Source organism: Strix aluco, chromosome 14 (assembly GCF_031877795.1).
Source record: "Strix aluco isolate bStrAlu1 chromosome 14, bStrAlu1.hap1, whole genome shotgun sequence".
NCBI lineage: Eukaryota > Metazoa > Chordata > Aves > Strigiformes > Strigidae > Strix > Strix aluco.
In genome coordinates, this window is record NC_133944.1 from 20,968,007 (window position 1) to 20,982,831 (window position 14,825).

A 14,825-nucleotide genomic window follows, 5' to 3' on the forward strand; every position below is an offset into this window, starting at 1 on the left:
TTCAGATTACTTTTTGACGTACTTATGCTTTAGCAGCAGAGAAATCTTCTCTAGAGCCATGGAAGTGCCTAGGCCATATATGCCTCATTTCTTAACAAAAACAGCACGAGTAGGTTTTTATGGTTTTTTTCACCTGCAGTTTGTTACCAGCTATACAAAAACCTCAAAGTTTTCTTCAGTTTTTAGTTTCCATAAGCAGAGATTATACCGCTTTGCTAACAAGTTTAGCATTCCTGTATGATCCTCTCTGAACTTGAAAGATTTTGACATCTTTGAATTTCATTTCATTCTTCAGTCTTTCCTAATGTTCCTCCCTGAAAGGCTCCACAAATAGACATCTTCCCTGTGGACTGTTTCATACTACTCTGTTTCCTAAACTATCCTATTTCTACCTATTTATAATCCTGGGAAGAATTTCACCTTTCACTCTGTGCAAACAACATTTTACTATTTACATTTAAACAACTGGATGAAAGACTTTGAGAATGCAAAATTATTTTCCCTACTGTTCTGGCAGCTATGAAGAACTGTATCATTCCCAAGAACTACACTATGTCCTTCTCAAAACATATTTGCACCAAGCATTCTGTAACTATTCCCAAGTATTTTCTGAGTTAACTGAACCACATACCAAAACGACACACTCAGATGCAACGGCTAAAATGGATTTTAACAGCTTTATTTTAACACCTTTTAGTTTTAGGTAGTCCTGCAAGGAGCTGGGTTGATCCTCCAAGGATGGTCCTGCAAAAACCTGACGATCCTTATGGGTCCCCTTCCAACTCGAGATATTCTGTGATTCTATGATCTTTCCAAATATTTGGTGTAACAAGTGACTTTCTTAGCTGCTCAACCATTTCATTCGTAAGTGCTGTGGGAACTCCTGCATGAAAAGCAACTACTCTTTGTTGGGACATTCTTTCTGTTTGGCTTACTAGGTTTCTATTTACCTTCCAATATTTCTGAAACCCAACTGACCTTCACTACTGCTAAATAGTAACTTCCCCTGGTTACCCCCTGTTCCCTCACATGTCAAAACACAGCTATTAAAGTACTAGGCCGTGACATAAAACCACGTGCCATCATGTTGGTTGATTTCTCCCACTTTGTTTTGGCTCTTCAGAAGCTCCTTTTTATTTTAATACCATACAGCATGCATTCTTTTTAACTGATAAGCCTAGGTAATGCAATTGGGAGCGTTCCCATCCTCACACAAAACGAGCTCTACATACATTTTTGTTAGTATAGGTGGAAATCACAGATCATGTTTCCACTACAGTGATTTCCAAACATTTCAGAGAACGCAGTAATACGTTCAATTATTCAGTAACTCATCTGACCATTTGGTGAATATGCAAACAGGCATTACAAACAAAGCTCATTTGGCTTTCTAAAAGCACTCATACTGAAGGACACTTAAGATGAAAGTGTATTTTATGAACTCTAGCCTAGTTTAGTTGCGTAATCACTTTGATGAGATTCAAAAATATCTGATAAAAGAACAGCCTTCCAGTAGATTGCTTAATATTTACGTATTTGCATAGACAGCACTCGTATTTTTAGAAGACTCAACAACAGAATTGCTAGTCCCAGTTCATGATGCAAGCAAAACCTCTAAGCATATGCCTTCTGCTAAAAGGAAGAAGATTTTTAACTTCAAAATGATTACATAGCACGAATAAGAGCACAACTGAGGAGTTAAATGACTTCCAAATTACTGGTTTCTTTTACTTGCAGGCGAGACATGCTGTAGGTGATATTTTGCAAGTACCATAGAGGCAAAAAAAACTACCCATTAACTAAGAATGATTGCTGACCTCGTACTTCGGAGTTTCAGTCCAGGAGTCTAACTGAAAAGAAAACGACAGTCCTCTGAAATTGAGGTGAAAGAGTTGCTCAGCTGAATTATACACTAAAAGGGAAAAGAAAGTAAAAACAGAGTTACCAAAGTAAACTAAGAATTCTCCAGTTCAGATCTAACAGCACGTTCATCGCCTCAATGAATTTACTACATCTCAAGATGCAGGAGAAACTGAATTAGACAGGACAGTAACAATTTTCCTTTAAATTTGTTGCAGTAGAAACACAGCAATAAGAGAAACCTTAGCTTCATTAAAGTAAGAGTTGCCTGTGCAAGCCTGTAGGCACTAACCTATCCCTAATGATAAAATTATACAATATGACACAATCAATTATACCCTAATGTCCCTAAAGTAGTTTAAACAGCTACTATTAGTACAAAACAATTCTGTTCATTGTTATGTGAAACACTTGTACAATATTAACCAGAAAGCCTTTCAGACAGATATGCCCAGATAAATTCCATATTTCACACCATCAGGAAGCATGTTCCCAAGTGGGTGCTTACAGGTACCTCCCTGCCACTCCCACCTCTCTTCCCAAGAGGAGCTCCTGCTTGCATGTCCCAGTTCAGCTGCCTGTGCTCCTGAGTAACATAGCACGAGAAGGAAATGCTTCAGACACGCAGGTCCTATGCCATTTACAACGATAATTAAAAATAGTATCACCAGAAACACCAGCCAATTGGTCGGCTTTTACGAAGAGCAGTAATAAATCAGAACATGCACTGACTTCCAACTGTCATCACGTCACGAGATGTCCTGATTTATTGCAATAAATTGCACAACATCAACTATAAACAGCAATAAGTCATCTCAGTACTTACTCGAACAAGACATACTGTTTTGTGAGACTGTGGAAAGCTTAAAAACAATCCCAGGAGACTGGGAGCTTGGGAACAGTTTTGGAATTGAAGCTACCAAACTTCAACCTGTGCCTGGTAGCCACTGGGGGAAAACACAGTGTTTTTGTAACACACAGAAGCTGGTTCATTTGCAAAACAGTTTGAAAACAACAGAGGCAAAACACAATAAAGAAACACTTCAACAAGAGAAGCTGCTTTCTTCCACTTTACCAAAAGAAATCGGTTCAATATTCCCCTTTTTTCTTGCAATTAGATGACATAGCATATAAATGACAATGCATATAAATATACATTCCGCCCCTCAAAATGCCTTTCAAATGTTCAACTTGAAAGACATGTCACAAGATATCTGGACAATGCCAGACCGCCCAGGAGAGAAAAATAATAGTTGAGCAATAAGCATTAAGCTTTCAAAAGTCATCATTTGCCTTTTCTGCAGAACGTGCTGGTTAAGAGCACTTTCCCTGCTTATCACTCAAAAGAAAACGTGTGGAGAGACAGAAACGTTTTGATCTGCAGGAAAATTACACAAATCTCTCATGTGATAAATTATGATGCATCTTTTCCAAAGCCCACAGCCAGCTGGAGAAGTGTTTTTCCCCTAGTCATGCCAAGTGTGATATCTGATTATATAAATCGCATCAGTTCCCATCCCCTGCAATGTTTGTTGATGTTTAGGCTTAAAGGGCAAGGAATGTTTTTATCCTTATGAAGTTCTCTCATGTCTCCCTCAAGACCATATGTCACAACCACGTGACTGAAGAAGGTAAGCCTTTTTTTAATTATTATTTCTTAAAACTTATTTACGACACAGGTACCCTGCAGAATAATTCCAATCAAAATTGCTGATAGAAGCAGAAAGACTGCTTCTTTGCTACTGCGCTCTGGCTGAAGGAAGGGGAAAGCATCTGCCTTCTGGGAAAGCAGCAGTGTGACCAGCTGGGAAACGTTTCTGTAGAGCAGGATGGGACAAAGCCACCAACACCAGCAAGCCTGCAGAACAAACACAGTGCTGATAAAAAGCAAAAGCAGATCCAAAAGTCAAGTCTTACTGGTATCAAGCACAAGACTGTTTTGGCACCTCAGAGCCTGGGCAACCTCTTAAGTATCTGAGGGTTACAGAGCTAGAAGACAGGAACCCCCCCATCCTTGCAAAGCTGCTGTGGTAGGAGGGAAGGATGTTTTTTTTCTTCTACCTTATGACTTCAACTCAATCCCACAGCCCTTATCCACACTGAATGGCACTTCGGCAAACAGCCACATCCACGAGGACTCGGAACAGGATGTGATTTCAACAGAACCACTGGCAAGAGCAAGCACTTCCCAGCAGGAGGTCAGGTCAGAGAATCATGGAAATGTGGGATAAAAACTTGGCTTTGACAATGTTATTGACCTCCAAAGTGGTCACATTTCAATCAGCCCCATACTACAATGTTTCAAACTAACATTAGCCACAAAGTAATGAAGCCGGTTGCAATTTGCCTGACGACTTCTTTTTTAAAACCACTGATCTGGCAAAACCAAAACTGCTCACTGAAGGTTGGTTTCAACACAAAACCGTTGTTACCCTTTTGAAATATGTTTTGAAACCATCACTGTATCCTGTTGCAGGAAGGTTCTGCTGCAACCACCTTGGTTTTAAGTGAACGTCATTTTGTTTGAAATTCTAGTGGGGGTTAACACTGAGATTAACAACAAAATACTTTTAAACTTAAAGGGCTTGCATTGGAGCTCTGGGAGAGTATTGATACAGAGAAGAAGAGGGATGGTTATGTCATACTTCCATTCATGAAAACTGGCACTTGGTACTTTGGTCACATTAAGAGGAAGGTTTCTGTTCCCATCCTTCTCTCCACACCCCAGCTAAAATTTTTGTGTGACATCATCATGATCCCTCCCACATGCTGAAAACTATTCTTTGACTTTTCTGTTTCAGAAAACAAAGAAAAAAAGAGTTTTCAAAAGCTTGCATTGCATGATACAGTTCAAACTGTTTATGATAAGCAGCTTAATATAGAGCATTTACTTCTGCTAAGTAAGTTGTTAATGGAAGATGCCGAATTTCCAGTGAGGAAACTGGCAAATGCACTAGCGAAATGATAGAGGCCAACATTTTAATAAATACATTTTCATATCTACGTGTCACTGGATGAAAAGATGTTATGAAAAACTATCACCAGATGAAGCAACTGTGCAAGTTTTCTTAATTGAAAATGGCAGGCACACAAGATCTGGCAAATTCAGCATGAGGACATGTGGTGCCAAACTATGTTTAAGTCCTTGCATACAATTTTATGCAGTAATAAAACATGCTATTTTTATCAGAAGCAATGCTTACAGCTGGGTATGTATTTTTGCGGTTCATAATATCACAATTTTGCAAGCACTTCACCTCTAAATATTTGCAAATAAATCACTGACACAGAACAAGTAAAAATTTTAAACTTTCAAGGATATGAAACCACTTTCACCCTTGCTAAATTCTACTTGGTCTCTTCTACATACTACTTCCATAATAGATCTAACTATAGATCTCAAAGTTTCTGCCTAAGAGGAAAAGTTAAGATCATGGCCGAAGTGAAGTTTAAAAAGGCCAATTCTGGTCCCTGGAGTATTATGACTAGAAATCCTCCAAGCTTCATTTATCTCAATCTGATATTCATCTACTACAGCAGGCTTTTATGCAATGATATTACTTTAGCCACATGACCCTCCACAGTTAATAAATCCTGTTCTGTAATGTGCAAGAGATTGTTTGCAGGGAACAGGGACAAAGACTGGATATGCAATCACCATCAATCACAAAGAACACTAGCCTATTTGGGATCAGCCTGACTATTGCAAATCGACTGGCTTAAGCTAAAAATAGAAAGTGATGCTCTAAAAAGGGTATCCTTTTTATCCACTCCAGTGCTCCCAGTAACATGGAGGCACGGGGAAATGCAAGCGAGTTATACACAGGCTCAGACTTGATCCTGCCCTAGCAGGGGTATAACCAGGTTCTTGGAGCATGGAGCCTGAGCAAACAGTCCTGGCTGACCCCGCACTGAGATCAGCTCAAATGTCTGTATGTTCATGGTATACTTAATCCCTAAGGATGCTAGAGAGCTGACCATGCATAAGAATGTGTAACACCAACAGCATCAACAACAAAGCAGCTCACAATTTTCTGGTACTGGCAGTTCAAAACAGATCATTGATGATATCTGAACACACCATTCTGTGCCAATGACTCTCTGCCTCACTATTTCACTTGAAGAAAGTCACAACTGAACTTACACTACATTTTACATAACCCAGCTATAAGAATACAACCATTCTGGAACACAGCTTCACATCATTTGACAACAGAAGTGTCTACGCATTTCTCTAGGCAGACATACAGGAAAGACTTCCTAGAAAGAAGTCTCTCAATCGAGGTGTGCTTCTCAGAAATACTTCGGCTTACCTCCTGGGTGCGTTGCTCCAAATGACTGATCAATTTGTTCTATGGTTGGAGCAATTGCCTGAGAGTTAAAATGGACACCACTGAAAAAGAAAACAAAACGAATCTGCCTTAAGAATATTGAACGGATGCTACAAACGTTTACTAATGGCAATACCACATTCAAACTGGAAGAAGCCTCCAAGACTTCTTGGAGAAAAGAGTAAACTGGTAATTTAACCAAGTGCTATATTCAAGAAAGGATAATTACCTACATTCTTTTTTGACAGTTATTTTGTTTTTTTAACAAGAATGATTGGAAAAAAAAATGAATTCAGGATTAAAAAAAAGGAGAGAAACCAGTCACTGTAATCAAGGTGAAATCATGGGAGGTCTTAAATCACTTACCAATATTTTAACTTCACCTTAGTCAAGTCATAAACTTCAATCACCTGAAACACAGGAAACAGAAACATTAACACACTTCCCACATTTGCGAATCATTACAGAGGCAAATTCTTGCCAAAAGGCAAGACTAGCTAGCATTGCTCACACCCCTCCTTAACAGAACTCTGCTAGGATAAAGCACATTGACAGACAAAACTGAAAACTGACTCAGCAACTGCGCATCTGAAACAAGTAGTGAAGAACAACTAAGGGTTCAGTACACTGCCTCCAGATCCCGGGTAAATCAGCACTGACCAGCAGAAAGTAATCTTTTCACTAATACATCAGCATCTTCATTTCTGCAAAGATTACTCTTAAGCAAGTTCAAAGGAAGTAATAGCAAAAGTTGCTAATTAGGAAATCCTCTAATGAATGTCAAACAGTAGGCCATTCCTTGGGTTGCTCTTACTACCCCAAAGAATGCCTGTGCAGGGTAGAAAGTCCTAGCACTGAATGCACTGTTCCAGCTTTCCAACTCCTTCTAAAGCAAAAGATGAACACAGCAAGACTAAGTGGTAGTATTCCATGTCAATACTACATAAAAAGACATGCAGCAATCTGAAGAGCATCCCACAAAGAATCAGATCAAGCCATAACACCTAGTTCTGATGTTTATTAAACGCTTTAGACCTTATTGAATATTCCAAGGAGCTCCCCTCTCTGCAGGTATTAGCTATGGGTCCTTTGTTCTGCACACGTTATTGCAAACGTGCATCTGAGATGGATTTCATATGATTTTTATGTGACTGTTACTGGATCTTAAGGCTAGACTGGGCTTTAAGCAGATCATTTTTGGCAAGTAACCATGGTCAAACCTAAGCTTCTTCTACCCTACATATGTGTTCCTGTGTCAGCAGGAAAAGGAAAATATGTAGAGCACACCATAACTACTGTAAAGAAAAGGTAAAGCGCTTTTTATTGCTTTGTATAATCGTCCAACAAATCACTGGCAGATTTAGAAAGAACTCACTCTTCAGCTAGAGAATAAAGCAGAATTCCTCGGGGAGCTTGCTACCAAATGTGGCTTTAAAGCCTAAAAATATCACCAGCTGAGAAGGAAGTCTTGGTTTTGGGAGATGCCTGGCAAATAACCCTCAATAAAACAACTTGCAATGCTTAAACCACTATATTAAAAAAAAAATTTAAAAAAATTAAAAATCAACATTTAACAGCATGCCGTTGACTCATAAAAAGCTGGAAGACTTCTCTGAAGCACTTTGTTTGCTGAAGAAGCCCACACATTTCAGGATGTAAGCAACAAGTACAGCACAAAGCAAGTAACAAATGAACATTCTGGCAGAACCAACATAAAGAGCTGCAAACAAATTTTTCTTCTTAAATATATTTTTAATTATGCTTCTTGGAAAAACCTGGTTATGCAGTATTTTAATTTAAATGCAGTTTGACATGTCCAGGTTTCCTTTACTGCACAGCTTGTTAAAAACAAAGGCTACTTTTTATGAAAAGCTAGGAATGATTTTACATTTTTTAGTGACCTTGCACATCATCTTTTTTGCCCAGAAAATGTTTCTGAAAATAGCAAAAACCACCCCACACACAGATCTAGTTTTGCAGCAACTACCAGAGAGCACTGGGCACTCTCCTGAAGTTCTGATGAAACAGGCTGCAGTGGTGGAAGACAAAAGGACAAGTTGAACAACAAGAAGTAGTGCACAAGGAATAGCACGTTGCACAAACGAGGTCCCCTGTTAGAAAAACACCCGACAGCAGACAGTCCACATCAATTTGCCATCAGCCCTCTTCCCACGATCCTTTCTTTTTCCTAACAGCAGAGGAAGAAACAAGTGCAACTTAGCAAGATGTAAAGGTGGTCAAAAGATCTCATAAGTCACAAAAGACATATATGTTGAAGAAACACTGCAACAGACCATAGCACTAGAAAAGGATTTATTTTTTAAACTACAAAAGCTATGCTGACAAAAGGATTAACATGATTATGTGCAGAGGAACAAAAACTGAGAAGACCAATGACTATTCAGTGATGGGTTTACTACACAGCCAGAAGGCAGTTGGTTTAAATGAGTAAAACCTGATGTTTTGTCACACTCACTGTTTTGATAATTACTACTCAGTAAGACTCATAAAAATGTTCAGGTATCTTCTAACCAGCAATAACAGACCAATGCTGTGAAATTTAACTCTTTCGCCACCTCAGAGAGGAGTGCGTGCGAGAGGCCTTGTTGCTAAAATTCATAGCAATGTTTTCAGAACCTGGTCCTGGATCTACTCTTTCATGTTAGCTCACATTAGTAACACCTGCAGTGCTTTGGCTACTGAAGGTAAGTAGAGAGACTATGCACAAGCCCTCCTCTCCTTATATTTTTAGGAATATTGCTATGGCTTTATTCCTGCACCAGCTTCTTTCGGTCTGTCAAGACTTCCCTTTGTTGTAGCCTGTATTTCAATCTCTTTTTCACAACCAAATCTAATAGCAAGTGTGTATTAAAAAAAAACCAAAACATACAAAGCGAAGAAAAAAGGCATCCTGATTTTTCCAGTTTTGCTGCTGCTGAGAACTACTGAAAACAGTCATAACATCTTAAAAACAGGCATTACTTATTCTACACCTACACTCTTCTTTAACAAGTCCTGTTGCTCACTTCTGAACTGATCCCATAGAATTTCTTCTATAAAGCTTTCTGAACACTTAAGGTTTTCATAGCATTGTATACATTTACAGCTTTACTCTTCGTAGTTAAAACAAACAAAAGGTATCACTAGACCACTAAACCACAACATACCAGAAGAGATTGTTTTTTCTATTTTTTTTTTTTAAACAAACCTAAAAACACATACCAGGAGAGGGATTTTTTTTCTATTTTTTTTTAAAACACATTATGGAGAAAGCTGAGAAGAAAAACTCTTGCGTAGTTCTTAGAACAAGTTGAAATGACAAAAATCAGACCCTCAAGAACTGGAGATGAAGAGACATGGCATACACTAGTTACAGCACTTTGAAAACACAAGATTGTGACATTCCAAAAAATGTCTGTAAGCAAGCCATCCACTTGAAGTGATTATGACAGTTTTGAGTTCAGTCTCCTTAGGAATTAAGTATATTTTGGATAGATTTCATACAGCAGGTGTAGTTTACACTGATAAAGATCCATCTGACAGGATTTTCAAGATATTCTCTTAAAAATTGTAAATTCACATATGCAATCTGATTCATTAAGTTCTAAATCTTGACAAAAATAAAAATCTTATTATTATAGAACGACTTAAGGAACAGAAACTACCATAAGGTAATCAGAAACTGAAATCTGGCAAAAAACTGCTCAGTTGTCCCCCATCTGAGCTCAATTTGAACTGAAAATTGTTCTTATATTAGCTATAAAAATACACGTTTTGAAAAGAGATTTTGAAGAAGAAAAATACAAATGTACCGTGGTGTTACAGGTTACTACTAGAGAAATAAGTACTCCCAACAACCACTAATTTGTGTTGCTATTCAGCAATTTTTTACATATATATACACACACATTTAAAGCATATGAAGAGCTCAAGTTTCAGCTGATAGCACACTGCTACACTCTTACAGACATTTTTGGGATAAAGGACTAAGCCAACATTTTGGAGAGTGACATTTTGCTGCTGGTTTTACTGGACACATGAGTAAGGGGAACAAGGCTCTACCCACCACTGTTCCAAAGCTTGCAAGTATGGATGTGAGCCCCATATTCCAGACTTACCTAAAGGGTAAGCATTCCATTTTTTAGCATCACATTTAACCCCACACTTCTCCTTTCAAATGTTGAAGAGCACAGCAGCTGGAGCAGTACACTCTCACCCAATTAACCAAATCAACACCTGGGCACTTTGGTCACAGAGAAATTTATGCACACCAGGTGAGAACCACACTGACAACTGTTCAGCACAGCTGGTCCTGACAAAAGGACCACCCTGAATAACTAAGTTACATACAGATATTTTAAATGTTTCAGTTCAAGTTTTTCAAAATTTTGTACTGATCTAATCATGTTTCTACAGTCCCACAGTTGCCTATTTTATATGGATAAAACATATGACTTTCATAACAGACTTTTGTGCAAACATAAATGCCATGGGAGGTTAGTGACAAGCCTGCCCTTTATTTTGCATCTTAACTCCACAAACCATCCTAGAGAGAGGCAGATCAACAGTTGGCCACCTAAAAGCAAAGCAGCAGAACTGCTAAGCTGAGGAATCCAATAGAAAGAATAAAAACTCATCCAGAACGAACTGGAGTCAGTAGAGAAGGCAGCTGCTCACAACAGGCCCGAATGAGGCTTTCTGGGAGAAATCATGCACTCACAGCGACACAAGTACTCTGTGAATGTAAGTCCACTGAAAACTAAGAAAAGGAGGAGCTAAGTTTACTTTCAAAAATAAAATGGCAGCACAGATAAAGGAACAACCTGGGCAGAAAACAACACTGTCTGGTTTGCGTTAACCAATAATCTGATTTCAAATCCTTGGCTTCGCTTTAGTAATGGCCTTTCGCAGCTTCTGCTGCAACTTGAGACAAGATGGGCAAGTGAGACCACGCAGGACCATCATACTCCTATGGTACACTTACAGTCCCCAGTACAATGTTAAAGTGTCTTAATCCTATAAACAAAGAACTAACCCCCAAACAGAAGAAATGCAGGTCATTATCACAAGAGAGCACTGCATATGGCAAATTAAAAGTCTAAAAGAACCACATACTTATGTCAACAGTGTCAATATATCCTAGGGTTTTGGTTTGCAGGAAGGGTGTTTTATTACCTTAAGTCTCTGATTGAAAGCATCAAACAGCAGTTTGATTCCATCCTGAGTCAGGTTAAGGATGAGGTCATGGCTAAGAGGTGACTGTAAAACAAAAAAAGCTGTTAGGCTTTTAATTTCAAGGCTTCTTTGTTAAGATATGTATCATTGTATAAGTAGAAATTGGTTACTTTGGAAAAACAAAACTGCCTCAGGAAACAACCACTTTTTCAATGAATAAGCATAACGAAAAGACTTTGTCCAAACCTCTCAACCCCTTCCATTTCCTTAACAAAAGAAACAGAAGTGCCCAAGTAAGATTTGCACCCTGCAAGAACTCCCCAAAGGGTAGTTGTCCATTACTTTAAGTGGGGTGTGGGGGGGACCCACCTTGAAAATTAACATTCCAAGTTTAGCATCAGAGACAACATGCAGGGACAGACTGTTGCATTCTTGGCACACAAAAACCATAGCTCAACTCGCCAAGTCTCACATCAGAACTAAGCATACACTTGACAAAAAGATGGTAAGAGGGCTTTCCACTTCAAAAATCCAAGTGTGTCACAGTCTTTTTCAGGCCTCAAAAGGGAGGCTTCAGACTCTTACGTTGTGAATTTAGGTTTCCTTAGTTACTGTGAATCATAACAACTAAAGGCTTAATTTGCAGTCTGCTGGAGTCAATAGGAGACATTCCGCTGGCTTCGCTGGTGTCTGTATAGGCTCTAAGCCATCTCAGTCTGCTGCGACGCTGTGGAAGCTGCTCACCGCTGGACCGGTACAATCTACACACACACAGTCAGCTGGCTCCGATTCAGCTATTTGTTCATGTACCGTCTAAAGCACATTTGCTTCAAAAAGCCCTGCCCTCCACAACTGTCTGCTCAGAGGAGAAAAAAGGCTCAACAACAAGCAGGCAGCAATATTCATGCTCTAGAATTGCACCAAGCAGTTATCTAGCAAAAAACAGAACGGGGAGGGGACATGTGTGGCACATACAGGCTTCTAATGCGGGCAGCCATACCATACAGCCCTTTTAATTAATTAAGCACAAGCTATCTTAAGAACTGTTACTCTCCCCTTTGCTCTACTGGGAGAAGGTCTGTGTTTTGACTGTCAGAAGTCTGATTCTCATCCTAAATATTCTCACATCAGCACCATCTTCTAGCCTGGATACCTTTTGTGCATTCTCCCATGCATCTCCCACCCCTTCCCAAACCATATATTTAAGTAATCAGATCCTAAACTTCACATCACTAGGTCAAAACAAGCCACAAGGCTTTCAATCCTCTCTGATGCAGATTTCCCATTCGCCTTGATCACACCAGTAGCTTCTCCTGAAGCAGGTTCAATTCAAGCTCATCTTCCTTGAACACTGGTGATCTGGTGTGTAAGCCGTCTTCTAAATGAAGTCTTCACAGTGCCTTGCACAATGGCATCAATACTTCACTATTGCTGGCAAACTTTTATTATACTGTGGAGAATTGAAGCAGCACTGCAATTTAGTCATGAGCCTGAGATAAAAAGGTCCAATGTTGATCCTGACAGTCTTTTTTTACATCCCTTATGAATCTAATTTAGAAAGTCTACAGACAGCAAAAAAAAAAAATGCGTCATGTTGCACTTAAACATACCAACAGAGTTGTTCTGATACGGGATATGCTCTGCATTTCACTAGTTTCCAAGCAGAATTTTCATAAGGTTATTCTAAAATTAATGAGAGCATTACAAGTACTTTTGAGTGGGTGGGAAAAAAAAACAAACATCTGAAGAAAAGCTTGGTAATTAGTACAGCAAATAGCTTCTGTTCTATGCTGGCAAATTTTGTAATAAAAGAAAAGTTTCAATGGCACAAATTCAGTTCATGTGACTTTTAATACACAAAATAGAACCTCAAGTACGAAAGATGATGCCAGGAAGCACCAGGAGAGTCCTCCCTGAAGGAAACAACTCAGATGTGCAGTTACACTGATAAAGCTGCAGGAAAAACTATTAGCACTGAACAATCCCATCGACACAAATCCAGAGGAAGAGGCTTAGGAAGTCATACAAAGGCAATTAAGCACCCCACTTAAATTGACCAAAAAGGAGTTAAAATTCTTTAGTCACGGAAAATGGTTCATCAAGCTTTTTTGGCAGAGTTTGGGCATCCCATTTATGTCAAGTTAACAAGAGAGCTGTGGGCAGATTTAATTGCATTTAATTGTCATATAAATTTTTGAAAGGAAATACTCGCTGCTAGAGTTCCAGGATCAGAAATTCAGTGCTTCAGATGCAGCAACTTTAAATAACATTTGATCACTACGCTCAAACACATTCCTTTAGAAAGCAAAGAGGAAAGACATGAAGGCTATTCAGGTAAAGTTTAGTTAGATGAAAGTTGTGCCCGGCAAAGTTTATTTAAAGCTTTGAATCTTCTAAGAACTGCAGCAGCAGCTCTTTGTGATCAGCTGCTAATGAAGTGTATGATGTTCTGCAGAGGGCAAGGACATAGCCAGCCAGTCAACTGCAGATGCCCTCAGTGGCATGTGGAAAAAGCTGCAGCAATATCAGGCGTTGAATCAGAATAATATACAGGAAAAATATCATCAGCACAACTATTCCACAAAGTTGAGAACTACTATTTTGTTTGACTACGCAGATGTTAAAAACATCTTTACATTTATTACAGTTTGGGGAGAAAAATCCTGACATACACTCCCACTCCTGCAGATAGAATAAAAGTCCAGTGTACGTGGTCGAGCACAATGTAGCTTTCCAAGAGGCATAAAAAACCCAAGTGGAAGTATACCTTGTTTTCTAGCACTAGACCATTAATCCTTCTGTGATTCTACAAACCTGAGAGGAACAGGAATCTCATCATTTATCTAAACAAACCTAGAAATAATTCTGGAATGTACTGTAGTAAGAAAAACTAAAAAACCTCCAAAGCATGCAAAAAAAGAAATGCATTCACCGCCAGACGGATGCTCCCATGCATTAAGTACAAGGAGCTAGATTTTCAATTTGCAATTCAGACATCATAAAACTCATAAATCTACATAATGTGAAACAAAAAAGGAGAATTCATTTAATTACATGAAATATGTATCCAGCAGTAAACGCCAGAGCTGAGCTTGTTCCTTAGCCATTCAGTATTCACTGCAAATGCATGAGGCCTCAATCAGTATTTTGATACAAACTGACATTCTAGCAGACTTTGCCTTTTTCCTGATGCAAAGATCCATAATCTACACATATGAATATCATCATCTGATTAATGTGCATTTCACATAATACACATTTGGAGAGTCACAGTCCTCCTTTGTATCTCCTCTTCTCTTCCACTTCTTTCAAAGATGGGTATATTATTTGACCTAGCAGAAAGGTTTCACTTCTAGTCCCCTTTTTGATGGAAGTCAAACGGATTAGGAACCTAATGCTTAGTTATGAAGAATGATTAAAACATCTATAGCTGGTTTAAATTATTGTATCCACTTTCTG

At 38.8% G+C, this 14,825-nt stretch overlaps 1 protein-coding gene across 6 annotated transcripts in view; it reads right to left on the reverse strand.

The window, feature by feature from the left end:
- The window catches only part of PHAF1 (phagophore assembly factor 1), a 36,187-nt gene that overhangs the window by 14,645 nt on the left and 6,717 nt on the right, over positions 1–14,825 (reverse strand). For all 6 annotated transcript variants that reach the window (XR_012625061.1, XR_012625062.1, XM_074839220.1 and 3 more), the window contains exons 4-7: positions 11,367–11,450; positions 6,558–6,601; positions 6,174–6,253; positions 1,818–1,912 (exon numbers count right to left, since the gene is read on the reverse strand). Coding sequence is in view for 4 of the 6 variants with exons in the window: in XM_074839220.1 (XP_074695321.1) it covers positions 1,818–1,912; positions 6,174–6,253; positions 6,558–6,601; positions 11,367–11,450 (303 nt within the window). In the remaining 2 variants the exon portion in view is untranslated. The remainder of the gene's footprint in view (positions 1–1,817; positions 1,913–6,173; positions 6,254–6,557; positions 6,602–11,366; positions 11,451–14,825) is intronic.